The following is a 23716-nucleotide window of genomic DNA, read 5'->3' on the forward strand; positions in this document are numbered from 1 at the left end:
TGTTGCATAGAGGGGGAGGATCACCTTCTTGGCCCTGCTTGTAATGCATCTATGGATGCACGACAAGGTCTGGTTAGCCCTGCCAACCATGGCCTCGCATTGTCAGCCCATGTTCATCCTGGAGTCAGTAATGACTCCAAGATCCCTTTCTGCCTCCATGCTCTCAGGGATGGGGAAAGGGATCTTGGAAGGAGGCAGGCCTCAGCAGTTGGAAGGAGGAGGATGCAGCCTTCTGCTCTGCACTCTACCCCAGCACAACCTACACCTATAGACACAAGGCAACCCCAGCACAATCCAACTCCAACCAAAGACAGAGGAAGAGGTAGTGACTTCTACCACAGAAGTAGGTAAAGAACCCAGGCTTTCTGCACCCACCTCCCCTGCATTATCTTACCTGACCCTATCGTCTTCCGAGCTGGGACAGAACCCACGTGTCTTGGCTCCCAGTCCCCCTGCCCTAATCCACCAGACCCTCTTCCCCTTCCAGGGCTGTTTTCCAAATAGTTTTAGAAAACAGCCCACAAGGCCTGCCAGTGCCCCTCACTTCCAACCCACTTCCAACCCTTTTTGTACCATGACCCATTTGTAAACATTGATGGCCAGTCCCACCCCAGTGCCCCTCCGCGCTCAGCCCCCCACTGTGTGGGGTATAGGGTAAGTGTGTGGAGCAGGGGAGGAGTTTAGGGCATGGTGGCCCCTCCCTCCCCACAAGCAGAGCTCTGGAACTCTGCCAGCCTGCAAGGGAAAAGCCAGTTTCCCACACTTTTCTCCTTTGAAGTTTGTTGATCCACTTTTAAAGTTCATATATTCTTGTGACCCACTTTTAGGTTGTAACCTACGGGTAGGGAAATGTTCCTCTAAGTTGAGAGCAGAACAGGTAAAGTGCCCCCAGCTTCACACTGTCCCAGAAGGGCTCTGACCCCTCCAAGTTAACAGATCCAAGTCCACTTGGGACTGGTCACCCGCCCTCACCAATGCCAGTTGGCCAGCCTCAGGCTCCACCAGATGAACTGAAGGGCCCTAGTGCATCTACTTCTCCAGCACCCACAGGGCTCAGAGCTGGGAGAATTAGCCCATAGGGCCACTGGTCCTACTGTAGGAGCAGTCCAAGATCACTCCACAGGCGAGATCACTCCACTCTTGACCCACAAACAGCTGCCCTACCAGTGCTGCTCACTTGCAAGCTGAAGCCCCCCACAGCCAGCTCTACAGGGACAGGGAAATGCCCAGCATCATCACTGGCTGATAGTGAGAAGTGTAGCAGCTGGGGCCTCACCAAATAAGCGTGCGCAGAGGGCAGCCCCTGCTGGACAAATAGGGAAGCACATAGGAACAGCTGAAACTGGAAAGGTGAAAAGACAGAGGACTCCAGTGCTGGAAGGGGAAGAGGTTCTGGTGGATTAGAGCAGGGGGACTGGGAGCCAAGACACCTGGGTTCTGTTCCAGCCCTGAAGGCAATAGGGTCAGGTAAGATAATGCAGGGGAGCTGGGTGCAGAAAGCATGGGTTCTTTACCTACTTCTAGAAGGTAATTAAAAATATATATAATCCCCTGGGTTTCAGAACTTGTTTTTGCCTTCTGCTGCAAGGTATGCACTTGCCCACAACTCCCTTGTATCTCAGCTCCTCTTTCCCTGTGCAGACAGGTCCCTGCCCTGACTATAACCAAGTACAGGGGACACTACTAGCAGGCACAATGTGTGAGGGAGACAGGCCTCAGCAGTTGGAAGGAGGAGGATGCAGCCTTCTGCTCTGCACCCTACCCCAGCACATCCTACACCTATAGACACAAGGCAACCCCAGCACAATCCAACTCCAACCAAAGCCAGAAGAAGAGGTAGTGACTTCTACCACAGCCATGGTCCATCTCCCACCCCCCACCGAGGCCAGTGGGTCCTGGGAATTAATCCATCCTGGGCTAGAAAAAATGTGGTTTAATAGAGTAATTTTTTTCTTTTTTTCCTTTTTTCCTTTTTTTGGTTTTTTTGGTTTTTTTATAATTTAAATAACTTAGACTGAAAAAGACGGGGCCAGTAGCAAAGTGTCGTAACAAAAAGGTGGGAAGAGAAGGGACAGCCCCCTGCGCTGGCCAGACCTCTGCGCCTGCCAGACCCCCTTGCCTGCACCGCCGCCCAAGCCCAGTCCGAGTGTCTGCACCTAGAGCCGCCGCAGCGCCCGTTTCTTCTCCGTCTTCTTCTTGGCCACCAGTTTCTTGTCACGGTCACCAGCGTGCTTCTTCGCCATGGGCCCATCAGCAGATGCAGGGGCAGGGGCACCACCCAGGGCACTGGCAGAGGAACAGGGGTCAGCAGGGTCACGCCGGGCACTGCACACTTGGGCATGGATCTCTGTGAGCAGGCGGGCACGAGCTGCATATTCATCATAGTTCTCCAGCAGGAGGCGCCCTGCCTCCTCATTCAGCGCTGACTCAGGGTTGGGGTGGATCAGCAAGCACTTGATGGTCTGCAGAGAGAAGGCATAGGGTTAGGCTGGACTGTCTCCTCCCTGTATTAGATACACGAGTTGCCACGAAGGTGCTAGGCTGAGGCCCAGCTCACCCCAAGTCAAGTGAGCCCAGATGGCGGGGACCCCATGCTGGCAAGCACCTGGACTCTGCTCCCTCCCTGCTGGGGGCATTTCCCCCCCTACACACTTTTTTTTTTTTTTTTTTTTTGAGGCCCCAAAGTGTAGAATGCCAACCCCACAGCCTCCTCTTGTGCCCTACACCTCCAGAACTAGACAGTGTCCCCCACCCCATCACTACAGGCAAATACAAGGTAGGTCTGGTTCTGAGGTGCCTATACTGCATCCCCTAATAAGCCCCCCCCGTGAGCCTCAATTTTGCTGCCTGGCTCCTGCCCCAGGAACTCGCATCAAAGTGAGGGTCCTTTAGAGCAGTGGTTCTCAGCCTTTTTTGTATCATGACCCATTGGTAAACATTGATGGCCAGTCCACCCCAGTGCCCCTCACTCCCAACCCACTGTCCCCCCGTCCCCCCCCCCCGACTCCCAGTGTGTGGGGCAAGAGGTAGGTGTGTGGGAGGCTTGGGGGGGAGGGGGGAGCGTGTTCCAAGTAGCCCCTTGCAGGCTGGAACTCTGGCAGCCTGCAAGGAAAAAAAAACCCCTAGTTTTCCCATGTTTTTCTCTTTTAAAGGAGAATCCATTTTATAAGTTGGTTGATCCATTTCTAAAGTTTGTTTGTACCCCTTTCATATATTCTTGTGACCTACTTTTGGGTCATAACCCACAGGTTGAGAAACGCTGCTTTAGAGTGCCTGGGTGTGGGCAGGTTGAAGGCCCTGACTGTGGGGGGAGGGGGGGGAACAACTGGAATTGGGCAGAAAGGTGCTCAGAAGGGAGGATCACTTAAAACTTTTGCTAGAGTGCTCCATGCCAGGGGGTCCATTCCCTCTGCAGGGTTCTGCTAGGCCCTTGCTGAGGAAGTAGTGCTGGGGTTCACCAGCTAGCAACTCTGGGCTGCATCCAGCCCAGCTTGCACAGGTAGGCACTTCTTGCAGCTGATACCGGGCAGAGGTACACCAGTCAGAGGAGTTTGCCATAGAGGGCTGTAATCCTAGGGGAACAATCCAAGCATGACCCTACTTCGTCACTCCCAGCTTGGCCTTATAGAAGAGGTTGCTCAGCCTACAATCTCTTCTGGGGTGCAGTGGAATAGCTGCACTGGTGACAGTGTAGGATTAACCAGCATCTGCAGAACCCATAGGGCACAGGGGTGTGGGTGTGTGGACTTGCCTCAGCCTGAGCCACCCACTTCTCAGCAGCCTCTTAGACACTGGGAAATGTGGGTGGGTCCTCCCCGACTCCCCCATCACAGGAGCCTTTACTTAGTAGCCAAAGTCATGTTCAGCTTCTGGCCCCAGAATAAAGGTGCCCTGGCTACCCCCTTGATCCATCCCACCCTCCATGTGAATTGGGAGCAGACAGCAGCCCAGGTGTAGGGAGCCATGACCAGCCTCACCAGTGGCAGTCCCCTCCCCAACCCAATGCCACTGGACAAGCCTGCAGCCAAAAACCCCAAGTCTGGGGTCTTACAGGGAAAACCAACCTCACTCACAGTCCCATCAGCCCCTCAAGCAGCCCTCCTAGGTGACCAGGCCCAGCCCCTCACTGCTGCCAAGACTCTTACCTGTAGGAAGATAGAAGCTTGGAGCTCTGAGATGCATCCCCTTCTCCCAACCACCTGCCACAGCCCAGTGGGAAGATGCCCCTATCGCCATCCCAGCTGGTTCTGAGGGCCCTCAAGTAATCCTGCAACCCTGGTTATACAGCCCATGTCTAATTCTTACTCTGGAGATGAAAGGAGCCACTCTTAGTCCTAGCTCTTATCAGGAGCCCCCTGGAAGCTTACTGAAGTCCACCCCCAACCCCCAGGGCATCAAGGCAGCTGTCAGCCTATCTCTTCCTGTGCCAGGAACAAGAGGTGTTGTTTTATATGATAGAGAAACTGAGGAAGAAGCTGAAGACCCCACTTAAGGTCACTTGAAGAAGCTGTGGGGAGCTGGGCATTGGTCCCAGCCTGGCACTCCCAGGGCCCTACCTTCCAAGCACAGAGGTGTAACGGGTCTGCCTATAGCTCAAAAAGTGGGGTCTGGAGGAAGACCTCTGGGACAGGACAGAGAAGACACATTCAGTTCCCCTTTGGCACAGGATGAGGCTGCTCACAGAGTAAAACCTTGGCAAGGGGTTCCAGCATAAACCCCAAAATGCCTCATCCAAGAGGCAGCTGCACCTTGGCACATGCTGAGGGGTCCCTTTGTAACCCCATGCCCCACCACAGAAGCAGCTGCATCTTGGTGCCAGTAAGGGGTTTCTGTATGAACAGTACTCCTCCAGTCCTCCCGAGAGGTAGCTGCTTTCCTCATGCAGGGATTTCCCACCTGCACAAATAGTTTGAATACAGACTGACCACCTTTCAAGACCTGTGAGTAGGAAAGCCCCCCCAAAGGCTGAACTACTCCATACAGGGAGTTCTTTACTACTCCCTGAACCAGGTCGTACTTCTTCCTCCCATGACCTCCACCCATCACCAGTAAGAGCTTGGGAATGGCTTAAGGCTGCTTTAATAGCTGCAGTGAACAAACTACTGGCCACAGAAATTCTCCCCTCTGATCTAAAAGGCCAAGCAGCCAACTCCACCAACCCTGCTCTCCACAGCAGTATCCCCTGGTACCCTGCACTCACCAGCAGTACATGCCGGATACCCAGCTCAGCTTTCCAGTCCTTCTTGAGGACATTAACGCAGATCTCACCATTGGCACCAACATTGGGGTGGAAGATTTTGGTGAGGAAGTAGCCCTTGGGTGGTGCAGCAGGGAAGTCCTTCCCCAGGATCAGCTTCATGCGGAACACACCACCAGCATATGGGGTCCCCTCTGTCACAAGAAAGGAGAAGGGGTGAGGTCTAGAGCACTGCACAGCAAATCCACAGCTCCCTCCCCCACAAACCCCGGGGGATCTTTACACCCCAGAACCCTGTGGTTCAAGGGCCAGGATTTGGCATCAGGGTGCTGCAGCCAAGGACAGGGTTCCCTGGGATGGATGGCAGCAGTGGCACCTCACCTATAAAGGGAAGGGAAGGGGCATGGCTGTGATTCAGGAACAACCCCATGGGTTGGGGGAGGTGAGGGAATGGATGAAAACAGGCCCCTGCTGTTCCTCATACAGGCTTGACAGGATGAGGGAAATCTCACCCAGCACTAAGAGCTGCCTCTGTGGTGGGGCACACCAGAGGCTGGTTATACAGGGCCCCCCCTTAGTACGGTGCTACCAGTGAAGAACTGCATCTCCTATTAAAATTACAGAGCATCTCATCTCATGATGCCCTCATCCCTTGTAGTCTTGCCCCCCCTCCCCCACCAGGAATCAGGCTGGCAGCAGGGCACCCCACATGACACAGCATCCCACCCCACCATTTGTGTGTCCGGTCAGGCACAGGGTCATGCCCAATACAAGCCAGGGCTAGCTGCTGCCCGTGGCATCCTCCTCCCTGGGAAGAGTCTGACTCCTCCCTATGGTAAGTAGAGGGGATTCCTAGCCAAGATGAAAGGCAGCCCCCACCCCATAACCTGCAGGCAGGATACCATTCCTCCCCCTGGAGCCTCACCAGGCCCTTCGATGGTAACCTGGACATCTGTGATGTCCTCCTCATTGGGAAAGACCTTGATGCCCTCAGGTGGGTCTGATGTCAGCGTGGAGACCTCTTTGTAGACCAGGCGGATGACGTGGGGTGGCAGGTTTTCCACATTTGAGTTCTACAAAGGCGAAAACCAACAGGGGGATACATCAGAAACTATACTCAGTGACCTCGCGCTAAGACAACTATAAAACTTACTCCCCTCTCTCGAAGTGTCCCAGGCCATTCTTGGGCACCCTTTCCATCCCACATGCCCAAGATGCCCAGCACAGAGGCCCTAGACAGGATGTGTCCATGTCTACACACCTGGCATGGACAGGGCTGCTCATCTGTGGGCATTTACTGGTAAAGGACCGTGTTCCCCACGCCCTCCAGCTCCCTGCTACGCCCATGTGTGCTGCCAGTCAGGCCAAGATCCCAGAGTCAGCACCTGCTGCAAGGAGCAGAGATCCAGATCACCAACTGCCTGGGAAACCAGGCCAATTGTGTAGCAACTGATCAGAGTCCATGCAAGCACAGGGCTAAGCCCCATATCCATCCTCAGAGTGGCAAGTGCCTAAGTACCATGAAGCAAGACTGAAGCTCTTGGCTGTGTGGCCTGGAAGAGGTGGAGGGGTAGAAATTAACTGCAGCAGAACGCTTCCCTAGTTCCAAGTTGTCCAGACACTAGAGCAAGAGCCTGGGGAAACCTCCCTTCCTGGAGATTTCCAGGTGGAGGATGCACAGGCACCTATTTGGGATCCAGCAAGGGATTCCCTTGCAAGGGATTACACCAGCCCTCCCTCCCTCTCCACTCCACCCCCCACAGACCTGCTGCTGTTGCAAACCCCAGGCGTCTTGGAGTGTAATTGGTATATATCAGGCTCAATGGTTCTGATCACCTTGATCAAAACCACAGCCACCCCTTCGCCCACTGTCCCATCTGCAGTGGGGAACTCCCAAGCTGGACTGGGACAACACAAAGGAGAAAACCAGCAAGATGCCAGACTAACTACTGCCAAGTCCATGAGATACCAGTGCTCCCAGCTGCCACTGAGTGAGAACAGGAGGACATCCCCCCCACCTGCCTGATGTCAAGGCACCCAAGTTATTTCTGGGAGGAAGTTGCAGGTAGCAGTCTCCTGCAAGCTCCCCAGGCTCAGGAAGCCTCAACTGATCTCAGCAAACAGTCTGCCTACATCTGACACTCCCCTAAAGTTGCAGCCGAAAACTGGGGCCCTGACAAGGCTCCAGATCAGGGAAGGGGAACTCAGCCATGCAGAATGGTTCAGAATGGGGGGGGATGGAAAACAGGACCAGAGCCCTGCCATCAGGCAGTCTCACTTGGGCAGCCCCACACAGCTAAAGGCCTGCCCCTGCAACCTAGTTCCCTCACATCCCAGTCATAACTCGGGGAGAGGGGAGAGGAAGAGGACAGGTGGCCATGGACCCTAGCAAGCATCAGGTGGAAGAGGGCCCAGTGTGCTCCACATTCTCCCTCCACATGTTCCTTTGCCTACCTTGTACCCCCAAATTCCACCCCCTCTTTGCAACTAAGCCAGGATTCAGACTCCAAGGACTCCCAAATCCTCATCTGTTGGATCAGGTCTGAGAGAGAGACAGCCCAGCCTGTCCTTTCTTTGAGGAGGGAGAGTTCAGCTAGTCCCCAGCCTCTGAAAAAGCATTTGGGAGAAGAAGCTAAGTCAGAAGCCCCCTTCCCACGTCAAAGCCAACAAAGCCTCAGCAGAGAAGTTTCGACCAGCAGTTGCTATTCATCCACCACAGGCCTAAGTACTGACACACTTCTGCGGTGACAGCCTGCCAACCTCCTCCCCTTCCAAACCCCCAACCCAGGTGACCTGTGAAAATGCCAGAAGGCAAGGAAAGACTGCAGTGGAGCTAGGGGCCACTTGGAGCATCAGGAGATCTCTTAAAGAGCTTCGGCTGCACTCCCTTCCCCTTTTCTCTACTACCAGGCCCTTCCCCTTATGGGCCTAGCCTGGGGCTCAACCACTGGTCTCTTCCCCAACAGGAAGGAGCTGGAAGCCAGCACCACAGAGGGGGTGAATATCTCCCACTTTCCTGCCTTTTTCAACCATAAAAATACACACACTCTATGTGCCTGTCCCCACAAGAGAGGCCTAAGACCTGGAAGAAATTAGGCCATGATGCCTCAGCTGCAGCTGGCCATTTCCAGATGCCTCTGAGCTTTAAAAGCCATGTAGATTTTAAAAATAATTCAAGCTTCTTTGAGGCACCTCAAACCTAAACCCCAGCTTTTGTTTGCAGCTGCATCTAGAAGCAAACATGTCATGAGAGCAAAATATTAATAAAAGTAGGCAATGCAGGCACAGACCTGTCCACCGAAAGCCCCATTGCACGCTGATCTGACAGCCTTTCAGAAGCTCGCTAACTTGCCATGTGGCCACCGAGCCAACCTCCTAAAGTTGGCAAAAGCAATGTGAAAAATATACTAGCCCAGGCACTGGACTAAGAGGGCCACCTTCTGGGTTTCTGATTCACCTCTGAAAAACTGGACATCTCCTATCGTTTTGGTTTTTGGTTTTTGTTTGAACATCCAAAAGGAAAAAATTGCACCAAAAAAAAGACAGAGAGATAATAATAAGACAGCAACTGCAGGAGCCAGGCAAGGCCTGGAAGGAAAAACACTGCCCCAGCTACTTGCTAGAGTCTCTTGCAGGGGACCTGACCCCAGCCTGGACATCACAGATTACCACACTACCTGCAACCTCATCTTTACAGGGATTTGAGACATTTGAGCACAACCCCCCACTTAGACTGCAGCAAAGTTGGGCTCAGCAGAGGAAAACTGGCCCATAGCCACTTTCAAGCTAGCAGTGGAACAGCAGCTTTTTAAAGGAGGCAGCCATTCTCACAGATGGAAAAAAAAAAAAGTGTCAACTTTCACCTCCAGATAAGGCCTGTTAAAGCTTCCTTAGTTTGTTTAAATGGACTCAACTTCCACCAACACCCCTTTCACCCCCACCCCCAAAACGATATAAAAAGGCCAGGATTGCTCTGTTATTGGTAAATAATAACCCGGGACAGGAGATCCCCACCCCACAAACCAAACAGCAGACCAAGAGCTGTCAGGAACACCCCCCACCCCCCTACACACACAGTTGCTGTTAGGCCATCCTCTGACTCTGTATATCAAAGAGGAATCAAACACCCCAAAATGTACATGCTCCTCCCCCACAACAGCCACCAGGCCTAGCATCACTTCACAGCTGCTGTGACCACCACCAACACACAGGTCCCTGCTCCACAGGGCCTACCCACCTGCCCACCCCAGAAGAAGTTAAAGTGAGGCCCCGCTTAAAACAGAGGTGCAACCAGCTCCCCCCAACCAAGGGCCACCCTGTAACCTGGTGGGTGGGGACTAAGGAGATGCAGAGAGAAAGGGAGAGCCACTCACCATGGTGGTGGGTCTGGCTGGAAGTTGGCAGAGACCGGGGGTCCCTCACCCCCCTAGACTGACAGGCCCCCCACAAAGTGCACGGGGGCGGCCCAGCCTCCTACAGTCCCCTGTGCAGTGGGTGGGGAGAGGCAGGGTCTCCTCCCAGGCCCCCCCCTCCCCACCTGTGTCCACCAGGCCCCCCCAATCCCACTACTACACTCCCCCACACTGGGCTGGGCTGGCCCCCTGTCTTCCACCTCGTCCGGCCCACCCCCCGGACAAGGCCACCCCTCCTGGCAGCTCTTCAACCGCCTCCCACCCTCTGCACTAAGGCTGGCGACTGCCCAGCAAAGGACTTTATAGCCTTTGGCCCCGGCCGGCCACGCCCCCTTCGAACACCGGCCGCCCAATCAAGCCCGGTGGAATGGAGTGGGTCGCCCCCTCCCACCCCTTGTCCCCGAGAGGACGTTGACAACAAACGTCCGCGACGGGCGAAAGCCAATAGGGAGTGAGGTGGGAGGCGGAGCCAGCGGGCCGATTGGAGGGATTTGAATACGAACCTCGCGAGGCGGCGGTTGAGGGGGAGGAGGGAAGCGAGAAGAGCGGAAGGGAAGGTGGGGGAAGGCTGTTTACCCCAACGGTCGCAGGAAGGGGGCGGGGCGGAGGTTTGAAATGCTCGATCGCCAGGTGGGCGAGCCAATGGGAACGGAGGAGTCCGGGGGGAGGGGGAGTCCCATTGAGGGCCGCTTCCACACATGGGCGGGGAATGGGCCCTTGGGGAGGGGGCAAGGGAAGAGGGGGCGGGGGAGCTACTTCTTTCACGCATGAGAATTGACAGGCCGGGCAGCCATTCAGGGCTGAGAACTCGTAGCGTTCCTCCCCCATTGCTGTAGTCGCGGGCTCGGGAACAGGAGTGTCAGTGTAGGGGGGAGGGGAGGGGAGGGGAGGCGGGAGTCTTTGGGTCAGTGCAAGCGATAACCTCAGTATTAGGGTTAGCCCCGCCCCAGCCCTGGCACTGGTGCTCTATGGGGTCTGAGTCGTGAGCTCCCCCTGTCCTCAGGCTACTCCCTGGGGTCCCCAGCTGTGGGGGGAGTTGATTTGGGGAATGTCACTCCTGCCTGTCCGTGCATCCCACGGGGCCAGGCACGAAGGCCTGGGCAGGGCTGGAGCCCAGGGTCTGGGAAAGACACCCAAAGAGCAGGGCTGAGGATGGGGGTCACCCACACTTACAGCAGGGGAGAGTGAGATGAGGGTTTACATTTTTTCCTTCCAGTTGTAAGCCCACAGTCTGTGCATTTTGCTGTTTCCTGTGACCTTATAGGGTTGCCAACCCTCCCAGCTTGGCCAGGAGTCTACCAGAATCGGCATCAATTTCCCAGTGACTATTGAAAGCAATCTGGGAGATTGATATTGTGAATAGGTTGAGCAGTACAATTAATAACATCCTCATGTTGGGAAAAAAACATCTCCTGGAATAGCTTCAGTCAGAGTTGGCAACCCTATGACCTTAGGGATTGGGGCCTGTGCCCAGGCTATGTGCATCCCAGGCGGGCCAGTCCCGGCCCGTGCTTCCACTTGCACACTATTGTGTCACCAGCCTCAGATGCCCCACCCTAGATGGGTCTGCATCTCAGTGCTACTGTCAATGAATATGGAGGCCAGTAGCAGGAAACATCAGTTTATTCAAAAAACAGGGTTACAGCAATTCCAGGGACTTGCAGAACAGCCTCTAGTTCTTGTTCAGACACGCTGTGTGTCCCTGTCCTTGGGTCAAGCTCGGTGCCCTTCGCCTGGCCTGCTCTGTGCTCCTCTCCCACACTTACTTTGTGGTGGGATTTTTTGCGTGTCAGTCCATGTGAATTTACCTGAATTGTTTCTGACACCGGCAAATCTCTGTGCAGTGCAGGCCTAGCAGCATGAGTGTTTTCATAGCAGCACAGAGTGCATGGAGGAGCTGAGGGGTCAGTGGCACCCTGTTCCATACAGTCTGGACTTGGGGAGGAAGATTGAGTGTCAGTATGGCACCATCCCTTGCTGGTTTGTGTGGCAGTAACCCCGGGGGGGGGGGGGGGGGGGGGGGGTGTGTGTGTGTGTGTGTGTGTGTGTGTGTGTGTGTGTGTGTGTGTGTGTGTGTGTGTGTGTGTGTGTGTGTGTGTGTGTGTGTGTACGCACGCGCGCGCAGATGCCAATCCAAACTACCCTCTGGCAGTGTGTGTGTGTGGCACTCCCCCCTACTATTGTGTGTGTATGCAGATGCTGGTCCAGACTGGCTAGATTCAGATTATGTACATGTCTATGTGCTTGTTTGTGGAAACAGTGCCCTATACTGGCTAGATTCTTGGGTTTGTGTGCATGTGCGTGAGAGTGTGTGTATGAACACTGCCCCATACTGGTAGATTCAAATTGCATGCACATTTGTGTGTTTGCATTTACACATGTGTACTTGTTTGTGTGAACACTACCCTACATGAGCCTAATTCAGCCTGTGCATGCAAATCCATGTATGTGCATGCCTGAGTGTTCATAATGTGTGCGTTTGTGTAGTGGGGCACTGTCCTCTGCTTGTCTAGCATAGGAATTGACCTCCTGCCCACAGCTGAGCCTGCCTTCCCAATGGCTTCTGGGAGCTGCCTCGGGGGGAGCAGGGCATTTCCAGACTCTGCTTTGCCCTAGGCAGGGGGCCACTGAGGGTGACCATAAGCAGAGCTGTCCCTAGTGGTGTGCAGGGTCCAGGGCATCAGCCTGTGTGGGGCCGGAAGATGGGGGTGGTGACTGCCTGCAGTAGCCAGCAGCAGCATCACCAGCGGGGTGGGGAGGGGGATGGCAATCGCCCACAGAAGTCAGCAGCAGCAGGGGGAGGGGGGTGGTGACCACCTGCAGAAGGCAGCAGGGCCCCCCAAAACACAGGACCCAGGTTGGTCACCCTGATTCACCACCCCCTTCTTCCCCCCGGAGACGGCCCTAACCATAAGGCACATGAGCCGATGCAGGGGAGGGGAGGAAATGGTAAGTCACCCAACATCAGGGGTGAGGGATGAGAAGGGATCCCCTCAATGCTGCCCACTGGAGACACTCTAATCCCTTTTACTTAGGCTGCAGGGGCTGCCCACTCATGGAGACCAGGGGCTGGACCCTTGCTTTTCCACAGCCCCTGAAGGGAAGTGGAAGGTCTAGGCAACTGTGCCCAGAAAGCATCTTTGGAAGATGCAAAAAAGAGCCTGATCCCCACTGGGTATGAACAATCCTGATGTCCCAGCTATAGGGAGGAGGTGCTGTGGGACCAGGCAAGGGTTTCAGGAAGCACCAGGTAGGTTAGTAGAGGGTGCTGTGCTGCAGGAAATGGGACAGGGGACTTATGCCATGGGGTGTGGAGTGGGGTGGAAATGTTGGGTGATGCCTTAGGATGGGGAGTGGAACTGGGGCTCAGCAAAGAGGCGGGGGTGAGCTCTTTTCTGTCATACCAGGTAAGCATGCAGTGGAGTGCAAGTATGTATCAGCTAAATCCACCGCCTTTTACTGCTGGACATGGTTGGAACATTGTTGCTAAGAATTTACCTCCCTGGGATTTAGCAAACTCCTCCCCTAGTGTTGATTTGTCTGAGCCCCAAGGGCTTGCTCATGAAGAATGGTCTGCATGCTGTGGCCTGGGGTAAGCTCTCATATGGATCACGCTGGCTCTCTGCCAGTAAGGAAGGCCCTTATGGTGCCTTCCTGATTTAGATGCAGCAACTGCAGCTTGTCAAAGGAAGAGAAAGGATGGAGGAAAGCAAAGAGCAGCTGAGCAGTGATTTGCTGTGAATAAGGAGCAAGCCATGAACAGGTAGATGCTACTGACTGGTGAACAGGAGCTAGTGACTGGTCAGTGGGGGTTAGTGACTTGTGAACAAGCCACATAGACTGGTGAAAGGGTGTTAATAACTTGTAAATGATAAGACACCAGGGGTAACTTAAATAATGCGCTACAGAGTGCAAACATCAGCAAACAGTGAATAGTGAATCACATGCAATGAATGGGGAATGGGGAACAAAAGTCCCTAAAGGGCAGACAATGGCAAAGTCACAAGGAGCCCTCAGGCTCCTGAAACCACAGCCCATGGCTATCAGTGATTTTTGGGGAGTGAAAATCTTCACCCAGGAATAGCATTCAACAGCCCGTCCAGCAGAGCAAATGGAGTCTCAAGCTGAACCTAATACCACTGAAATCATAGATAGGCAACTGAAACAGCCAAGACTGATGAAGCCATGGTGGGCAGTTATAAAGACCACCAGGCATGTCTTCACATTTATTAATGCACCGTAGTTACAGTGAATTAAGTTTAGTACTGGTTAACCCGAGTACTAAATCAATGCTCAGTAACTTGCAGTACTGCACAGTAATGCTGGCGCACCCGTTATTAGTGATGCTTACTGTGCAATAGCCTACTACTACTGTGCAGTAGCATATTAGCACAGTTTCTGCCTGGCAGGCTACTGCCCAGTGTTATTAGGCTACAGCACAGTTAGCATCTTGTATAGACACACACAGTGAGTCAAGTAAGGAAAGGGTGGGGAGTAGGAGTAGGGAACAGGGAATTGTAGTGACCACAGGATAGATACGTGATAGGCAAGAGCAGTGGTTAGTGAATGATGCTTTAGGTTTGGTGAGTGGAATAAACTGTAATAGGTAAAAATGAGTGAATATTGCCCCCTAATTAATGGTGGATGGTGACTGGAGATTCCTAATTGGTTCCTGATGAGTAGAAAGTGACAAACAATTACCAGTAATGGTAAGTACAAAATAATGAATTGTGATGTGTGAATGAAAAGGATTGGATTACAAAGAGTGATTGGGTCATTCATTATACTAAATAGTAATAGAGACTGTATAGATTATAGAAATTCCTTTTAAGAAGTGACAGATAATTCTTGGTGAGTAGTGAATACTTAGCAGTGGTTGGTTCATCATAGCAAGAAATTATTAACAAATGGCCTATAATTAATGGTGAGGACTGAATGGATTGCAACTGGTGAAAGAAAAATAGTGAGTGACAAATCGTTGGTTGGTTCATCAACACTTCCAGTGGCGGATCCCCGGAGAATGTGGCAGTGCAGTTACACTCCTCCTTCCAATGTGTGTCTCAGACTCAGCAAGTTCTCTGAGCTCACTAGCATGTCAGTGCTGCTCCTGCCAGCTGTGAGCTTTGAGCTCACTGGCTGGTCAGCTATAGCCTCTGCTTTCACACAGCTCCAGAGCCCAGGGGTGAGTGTCGTAGCCATGTGTCCCCCTTTTCCCCTCTTTTTCCCTGCTGCTAAATTCAGTGGTGGGAGAAAGGAAGGGTAAAGAGTGGTGGAGCTCACCGATTTTTTTATTTTATTTTTTTAGAAAGTTTTCAGGTTCCAATCCAAATTAGTCAAATCAATTCCAAATTCATGACTCAATCAAGAACCATAAGTGGCCCTACTACTGACAAACATCCTCCACCCCACCTGGAGCTTCAGATGTTTCCAAACTCTTTGGCAGGCATCCTACGTGCAGGCCCAAGCCCAGAGGCTTGGGGTTCAGATGCCCCCGAGTTTTGCTTGCCCTCAGCTGCAAGTCCCCAGGGGCAAGCTAGGAAGGAGTCACACATTTTCCAGAGCAAGAGCTGTAGCCAGAGCCTGTGCTGGTAGGCTAGTGAGCTGAGAGAGCTCATACCCCATGCAGAGCTCCAGCAGGAAATGCGCTGAAATGCTGCCACACCTTCCTCACTCCAACCATCAATCTGCCCATGGCATGCACCAATCAAAAACATGAACAAAGGCACTGTCATTGGTACATAAAGAAAAGTGAACAGCAGAAAGTGAAAAGCAAGAAGCAAGGATTGGTGAACAGCTAGTAATGACCAATGACTAACTGTGCTAACATTCCATGAGTGGTGATAGGTAGCAGGGAATAAGAAATGAGTACGAGGAAAGACCAACATCTGACTGCAAAAGGCACAGGGCAGAGACTGAAGAGACTCAGTGAAGGTAGATGCAAAAGTTAGGATTGTGGGTAATAAAGAACAGGTAATGATGTAGGGCAGGTAAAAAAGCAGTACAGAGGAACAAATAACTACTGAGGACCAAGGGCTGCTTTGAGGGTGTGAACAATTCAAGGAAAACCACATGTTTATGTGCAAATAATACCTGCCCCCCAAACCTCCATGCAATGGAGCCCCCACGTTCTGGAAACCAAGAAGGGCATAGGCCATGTGCCTCACTCCACTTGATAAGGGCAAGGCCTGGGCACAAGACACCCCTGATCAGGGTGGCTAGCCAGCAGAGGCACCTGTCCAGGCATGGGCTGTAATGCCAGGACCTAGGCCCTTCCCCACACAGAAATTTGCCGGGTGCTAGCAAACCTGGAGATGAGCTGGCATCACCTGGAGAGAGCACAAAGCCACATGAGCCAGACTCAGTGGCAGGATTCCTATGGCTTTACCATTAGCAGGTGTGACAGACTGGTCAGAACAGTCTCTGCTCCAAAAATATACTACACAACCTTTGTGTGGGTTTCTTGAGTTTTTGTTTGTTTGTTTTTTCTATTAAAAAAAAACTGCAAAACATGATTCCTCAGTGCCTGAGGAGTCTGTTCCTCAGATCAGGTGGCAAGCTCTCAAGGTCTTTGCTAAGGGGTTGGGAGGGTTTAATTCAACGCAAGGTGAAAGGGACCTTCCAGCCTGGCCCCCACAGAGAGGGGGCTTATAGCTTTCTCAGAGAGGGTCTCCAGTGGGACTCCAAGGAACACCCACCTGCTCCAGGGACAGAGAGAAAGCCAGCCCAGCTCCCCTGCAAAGGCTCTCCAGAGGCTTAGTGGGACACCAAGGGTGCACAAGAGTGGAGCTGCCTTGCTAAGGCCTACCCCCTAGACCATGTTGAGGAGGGGAGCCCCATGGGACCTAGTCCAAGTTTGGGCCTCCAAGTCCCGGCAGACCCTATATGCAGGATGTTGAAAAGCTGTACCTGGCATAAACAAAGACCTCTTTGGTAGGTGGCTGGGTAGAGGTCTTCTAAGCCAGGGGCCCCATCTCTTGGATCGTTTAGCCCATAATGAGTGCCCAGGGGACATGGTGAGGTGTCTAGCATGGAATGAGGGACTGAGCCCACACCCTGCCCACCTAGCACCTTTGTGTGAGGTGAAGCAGGGTAGGGAGGTCTGTCCCTCATACATGAAGACACCAGCGCACCACACAATGCCCTCCCAGCACATGTATGGGGAAGAACACACACACGCACGCACCAGGAACACACCCATATACCAAGCTTGCATACACTGTCCCCGCATACACAAAGCCAGCCTCATTCAATCTCCTAACACAAGGCATTGCCCCTAATGCACAGGCAGGCACATGGGAACATACAAGTTCCTCATACACGTCCGTTTCCTCAGTGTCAACACCTGAGTTCACTCGGGCATGAGTGATCGCACCATCCTGCCCTGTGCTTAAGTAAGCACATCTGGCATCACTCCTTTCCTGACCTCTGCCATCATTCCTGCCCACATGCAGATGTAAATTCATTTCAGTGTCACCACCAAATACACTTATTCTATTCCTAGCCCCTCTATACCTCTGTACGGCACTCCCTCACAGCCCCTGCACCCTTCCCTTTCATGGTCCCCCTGTACACCTCTCATGCCACCTCCTGATGGCCCTTCTGCACCCCCACACTTCCCCTTAAGCACTTCACCCCCCGACACACCCTTACCACACAGCCTCTCCATCCTCACACACTTCCCTCTCACCCCTCCATCCTCTCAGGCTGCCTCCACCACAGCCCTATGCCCCCATACATTGTCTCCTCAGAGCCCTTTCATCCCCCATCCTATACACCCTTTCCTCCCCCCATATGCCCCGTCATGTCCTTTCCAACCCACCTACCATATCCTCACGTGACTCTTGCGCCCATGCCCAGAGCCCTCTCCAGTCCTGGGGGCTCCCTGATCCTTTGAAACTCGCTAGCTGGGTTCCTGGAAAGCCCTTCTTGGCCAGACCCTCTCCAGCCCCCATGCACCCCTCCCAAGGAGCTCCCTAACCCCATCTGTACAAGAGCCAGTCCAGTGGCCCATCTTGTTCAATGGCTCTTAAACAGGGTGCCCATCAGGCCCCATAAACTATGGCTTATGCTTGGAGGGATGGGACCAAGGGGGCACCCCTCTCTATGCTACCTCGGAGAGGTGCCACATGAGGAGGAAAGGCACCTTTCCCAGAGAGCTGGTCCCTGGGCTGAACTGATGGGGGACAGCCAGTGTTCCTGGTGTCCAACTCTGTAGAGGCAATGGGGGACAGTATTGGGAAGAAAGGGCTAGAGAAGCCCACACTAGATCTCCACCCTACCCCACCCCCCCAAAAAAAAATTCCCTCCTCAGCCAAAATGGAGAAGAGGAAGGAGAGTGTTTGTGTATAATTTCTCCATCACACAGCAGTGGCGAGCAGTCACAACTCTGCCACCCCCCCCCCAGCTTCCTACTCCCACCTGGGGAACATTTTGCATTGAGATGCTTAGATACAACAGCTAGAAAAAACCCCTACACAGCCCCCTTATCCCACCCCCAACCCCACATCACGGCAAAAAAACACCTGGGTGTGTTCCTGAACAGGCAGGGGTAGGGAGGGAAGGGTGATATTAGCCCTTGATTCGAGTTCTGCAGGATGAGGTAGGGGATGAGTGTGTTGGGGGATCTCGGTGGGGGGAGGTGAAGAAGGAGCAGGGGCCTCCTACATCTTGCGATGGCTCATTGGAGTCCCCACTCAACCCCCAAACAAAGGCATGGCACAGGAGTGGAGGTGCCAAGCTATGACTCCCTGATCCTGGAGAAAGGGGCACCCTATTCATTTTGGGGTGCATCACAGGAGACATCTCCTATTTGTGAGCAGGGAGGGTCAGAGGGAATGGCTTACGTGTCTCATCAGGAATGAGCTACAGGGCAGAGGTTCCCAAGGTATGGGCCCCATGGCCTGCTTCAGGCTTGTGCTCAGGCCCCTGTTGCTGCTCCAGCAGGATACAGCTCCTCCTGAGGTCCACCCCCAGTCATTGCACAGGGCACTATCCTCAGCTCCTGACATAAGGGGCAGGTAGGGGTCCTGTAACGGGGCCATTCTCTGCCCCCATTCCCCCATCCATGGCCCAGGGAAGGGGGGCGGATGAGGCATATGAATTGGATATACTGAGCAGCAGCCCCTCACAGACACTGAGGCCAAGCCACCAGCTGGTACAGCTAAGCTATGCCCGGGAGCAGAGATCCAAGACTGCTTAGGACCACAGAGGGAAGACCCAGAGTAGGAAGCGGGGAGGGAGGTATTGGTTTGTGGGTTTGGTGGAATGTCACAGGCTGGGTCTGACTTTGTCTGGACAGGGATGGCCAGTCCCTGGGATGCAGCCACTACTTCCCCTTGAAGAAGGGAAGAAGAAGGGAGGATGAGGGAGGGAGTCAGCCTGTGGGGCTGACAGGGATTTGGGAGGAGCTGCCACATCCCTATGTCTTTGAGATAGACAAAGACCTGATGCTGGCACATGAAAGGACTGAATGCTGGAGCCTGGAGCCCAGACAGTTGAAATGGAGGATCTGGGAACTGTCCCTAGCAGTCATGGGATAAGGATAGGCTGCCCCATTGGGGGTACCTTGAGCTGGGGCAGGGGAGGCTCACCTTCACCCCAAGGGCTGGGGAGAGGGCAGGTTGAGGGCAAGGCCTAAAGGAGGATGATGGTGCCTGGGCCTGGAGACAGAGTGAAAGGGGATCGGGCCCCTTGGTGCCCCTCTATCTTGTAAGACCTTAGCTCAAGCAGGTGAGGGGTAGGGTTGGTTGGTGAACATTTGCTGGGGGTGGGCAACAGCCATGCACTATCAGTGCCTAAGGCAGGAGAATGGGCCTTTGTGCTGCAGGGCATGAGCGGAGCCCTGATATGGAGAGTCTAAGGCAAGTGGGGTGAGGAGAGAGGACTGGGAGAGTTCTCCCCCACCATGGTGCGGCATCCTGCCCCTTGATCTGCACAAGAGGGGCTCCAGGCAATTTTCCCTGCTCCTGTGACTTTCAAATGGAGGTCAAAGGACCCTCCAAGCCTCAGTGTGATAGGTCAGTTCCTGTAGCCCTGGGAGTGATGGGGTTGATATCATGCCGAGCGGCTTTTGCCTTGCCCCCTCCCCTCCCCTAAGAGGTAGTTGAGGAGCAGAGCCCACATTCACCCCTGTGTAGTCACAGCAAAACACCTTCACTGCTTAGCTAGCTCCTCAAGCCCCCTCCAATCACTTCCCCCAAATCTCAAGAGCACTAGCACTTCCTGGACGGGGCTGACAGGCCCATCTAGTCTAGCAGCCTGTCTCCGACAAAGAGTGCTATGCACTTATCCCACGGAGTGGTTCAAGGCTCCCTCCCCTGCCCTGAGAGGGCAAACATGAAACTACCTGCCCTGGCTTTGACTTGGAGAACCTTTGCTCTCAGAGCCCCAAGCTGACTGTTGCCCCCCAGGCCTGGGAGGTCTCCAGCATAGGCTTAAAGCCATGCCTGCATTAGGGGAGTCCCATGGACTGCTAGGGAAGAGGAGTCTCCCTGAGGAGGGGAAAGCAAACTCCCCCTCTCATGAAGAGCAAGGCCGTGTACAATAGTAAGCAGGTAACCTGTGGCATAGAGCCCCTACCTCAGGGCCTTAGGGGAAAGGCTTTGTAGATATGAACTGTATGAGTTGGGGATGGCGGGGGACATCAAGTGTAGCAGGAAATCCACATATCTCCCTGTGTCATGCCGCACCTGGGGGACAGACAGCTCCCATGAGTTAGCCTGAGTGTCAGCAGATTTAGTATTCTGACTTAGATGATTGTGATCAGGGAGCATTTCGCACTTTGGTCCTGGGAAACACCCAGTGTGACAGGGCCCCCTTCCTTTTGACTCTAGGCTTAGATAGTGCCCAGCATGATGGAGCCCTGACCCCTAGGCACTACCATTGTACAAACCATGTCCCTGAGAGACTGGGCAGGAAGAGGGGGTCCATTTTAACAATAAACAGATGTTGAGCAAATAAGGGAGGAGATGAAATCTAGGCTGAGACCTGTCAAAACTCTACTCAACAATGAGATTTACAAGCCTGTGTTCCAAGAGGCCTGGCCACCGGCCCACCAGGAAACAGAATGGGAGAAGGGAAAAAGCACAGGAAGGAATATGCCCCTGCAGTGGAGTGCCCACTGGCAGAAGCAGAGGTTGGAAGGAGCTGAGACCTGTTCAAACTACATTCACATGTACCGGGGGAGGTGGGGAGGCTGGTAGCTCCCCTGTGCCCCGAAGTGGCAGTGGAGTGGGACAGAAAGAAAAAGATCCAAAGCACTAGAAAAAAGATAAACTAGATATCGATATATAAAGATATGTACAGCAGGATGGGGCTGGCATTGCCCCTTCCCACTCCCTCTCCCCCCTCACCAATGTGAGGGCAAAGAGGGAGATCCTGGAGGGATGGGGAGGAGGATGAAGATTAAAAACTAGCAGAGGGGTGGGTGCTGTCAGAAAATGGTCATGGCAAGGTGGCCATATTCTCATTTCTGCAGCCCACATGTTGGCCAAACTCAACATAGAGGACAGAAAACTCCCCTCCATTCTGCTCCATCCCAGTCCCCCCACCTGCCCACACCTGCAGTCTGATTTAGGGTGCAGGAGGAGTTGGAGGGGATGGTGTAATTCTGCTCCCCACACTGGGGCACCTGCTTCCTCCCACCTTGGGGGCAGGGGCCATCCGACCTGGTGGAGAGGAGTGGCAGTGCCATCCATGTTGGTAGAGGTGTCAGTGACACACCAGATGGCTAGAGGGTGCTGGGTAGAACATTGCTGAACAGCACTCAGTCTCAGGTGCTGATGATATCACAAAGTGAACAAGGTCCATGGTAGTGACATTGTTAAAAAATGGAAAAGGTCCACAGTGCTGACATCATCAAAAGAGCAGAAGAGGCCCAGGGTGATGATGTCATCAAAGAATGGACAGGGTCCACAGAGGGACATCATCAGGAAGCAGATGAGGCCCACAGCAGTGACATCAAATATCGATAGTGCTGACATTAAAAGGTCAGCAGGCTCCACAATGTTGACATCATTGATTGCTGACAAGGTCCACAGTGCTGGCATCTTCAGAAGTCAACAGGAGTGAGTCTTGACATCATTGTACATTGACATGGCTGCCAGCACTGACATCATCTGATGCTGACAAGGTCTGGCAGTGCTTGACTTCATCAAATATTGACCAGAGTGACTGCTGTGACATCATTCCAGTGTCAACAATGCCCACAATACAAACATCCTCAGTCCATGAAAAAGCCACAGGGTTGATGTCAGAACTGACAGTGGACACCCTTGACACTGTGTCTAATTATCACACACATGTCATGCTAGGTCGATAGAGTCCACAGTGCTAACACCACCAGATGTTGATGGCAATTACATCATCAGTTGTCAACAAGGCCCACGGTACTTTTGTCATCAGTCTTTGACACAGTCCATAGCACTGACATCATCAAATCTCATCAGTACCATCAACCAAGATTGAGAGCCCTCCTGGCAACTTCAAATGTTGGTCCACAGTGCTTACTTCATTGAAGATTAACAGGCCTGGTGCTCTTGACATCATCAAATATAGACAAGACCCACGGTGCTTACATCATGACAGGTGGACAGTACTGGTATCAAAAGTCAACAAGCCAGATGGTCCTAATATCATCAAATGTTGACAAAAGCCACAGCACTGGAGTCATCAGATGTGGACAGGCCTGACTGCCTTGATATCATCAAATATCCATGAATCTCACAGTGCCTATATCATCAAATATCAACAGAACTACATCATCAGAAGTCGAAAGTGTCCTCACTACTAACATCCTCAAACATGGACAGACCCAACATAATCCTGACACCATGAAAAACTGACTAGGGCTCATGACCTAGGTGTGCTCAAATCGATCTTGATGTCATCAAAAGTTGACAAAGCCCAAGGCACAGATGTCATCTGGCACAAACAGGCCTGATGCCATCATGATATCATCAAAATTAACAGGGCCCAAGGTGCTGCCATTATCAAACAGGTATACACCCCACACAACACTGACATCCTTGAATGTCAACAGGCCTACAGCACTGACATCATCAAAAGTGGATACTATCAAAGGCTGATGAAGGCCTTGGTGTCATCCGGCTGGGCCAGCATACAGAAGGGAGGCCACTTTGTTAAAGAAAACAAGACAGAGGAAGATGGCTGGTGCCATAGAAAGGATGGGGAAGAGGCAGAGCAGGAAAAGAAGGAAGAGAACTATGGCCTTAGAAAGTTGAATCCACCTGAGTTGTGGCAATCTGCCTCACACAGTGACCTCATTCTTGCTCCCAGTGCGAAGGTGCTGGCTTGGGTGGTGCCCAGGAATGAACTGGAGCTGCTCAATGGTGCTCTGGCGCTTGGCACCAAAGCCCTGGCGCCGGTTGGCTGTGTGATTGCTGCCTACATCCCAGGTGGTCTTGGGGGAATTGTTGGAAGTGGGATGGGAGTTCATTTTGATCATCTGGTGCCGGTCAAGCATGGGTGTGCTGCTGGCGCAGACATTTGTCTGAGACAGGGCTTTTTGGTGGCCCAACCGCAGCTCCTGGAAGGGCCCGGTCTGCTGGTGGAGACGCTCAGGGGAGAGCAGGGGTTCTTGGGAGTGGAGGGCCTCACGGGAGAGCAGGCGCTCATGGGAGATGACACGCTCACGGGGGATGGTGTAGTCATAGTGTGAAGGGCGGTAGCTGTCTGACAGGATATGCTCTTGTGACATGACACGTCGCGGGTTGGGGCACTTCTCTGTATAGTCCTCTCGGGCATAGTTCATCTTCATGGCATGTAGCGGCAGGGTCCCACGGGTCAGTTCTGCTAGGTGCCGCCGCTTCAAGTAGAAGTCGTCCATGTCCTTCTCAGCTGTGGTGGGAAGGAGGAAGAGGAGGAGAGGGGGAAAGAGATTGGAGGCAGAGATGGAGGGAAGGGACCAAGGTAGGAAGAAGGGACAGCGAAGGTAAAGGACAAACAGGACAAAGTCTCCCTTGGAAACACATTCTCTTCCCAACATTCTTCATAAAAAGAGCCAAATAGACCCTGCCTCCTGGAGGGAAAGGACCCTGTCCTACCACAACCCCTGCTCCAGCCAGTGCCTCTCCTGGGGCTGGATCAG

The 23716-nt window shown here is 53.2% G+C and overlaps 2 protein-coding genes across 3 annotated transcripts in view; both read right to left on the bottom strand.

The window, feature by feature from the left end:
• Positions 1-1912: 1912 nt before the first annotated feature.
• UBE2S (ubiquitin conjugating enzyme E2 S) lies at positions 1913-9785 on the bottom strand. Its single transcript, XM_090049459.1, has 4 exons — positions 9571-9785; positions 6123-6270; positions 5201-5391; positions 1913-2462 (listed from the first exon to the last, which is right to left on the bottom strand). Exons 1-4 carry the CDS (start codon positions 9571-9573, stop codon positions 2157-2159), a joined length of 648 nt encoding a protein of 215 aa, XP_089905585.1. The 5' UTR covers positions 9574-9785; the 3' UTR covers positions 1913-2156.
• Positions 9786-11222: 1437 nt separating this feature from the next.
• SHISA7 (shisa family member 7) overlaps positions 11223-23716 on the bottom strand; it is a 38850-nt gene continuing 26356 nt past the window's right edge. For both annotated transcript variants that reach the window (XM_090048934.1, XM_090048933.1), the window contains one exon: positions 11223-23466. In XM_090048934.1, coding sequence (XP_089905060.1) covers positions 22877-23466 — 590 coding nt within the window. In that variant the 3' untranslated portion in view covers positions 11223-22876. The remainder of the gene's footprint in view (positions 23467-23716) is intronic.

This window comes from Crocodylus siamensis, chromosome 5 (genome assembly GCF_052110815.1).
Source record: "Crocodylus siamensis isolate JL-2025a chromosome 5, ASM5211081v1, whole genome shotgun sequence".
NCBI classification, from domain to species: Eukaryota; Metazoa; Chordata; order Crocodylia; family Crocodylidae; genus Crocodylus; species Crocodylus siamensis.

Excerpts from the sequence above, each read along its gene's own strand:
- UBE2S (XM_090049459.1), bottom strand. Across the intron at positions 5,392-6,122 it reads GGTTACCATCGAAGGGCCTG|AGGGGACCCCATATGCTGGT; the intron begins GTGAGGCTCCAG and ends TTCTTGTGACAG. Across the intron at positions 2,463-5,200 it reads GTATCCGGCATGTACTGCTG|ACCATCAAGTGCTTGCTGAT; the intron begins GTGAGTGCAGGG and ends TTCTCTCTGCAG.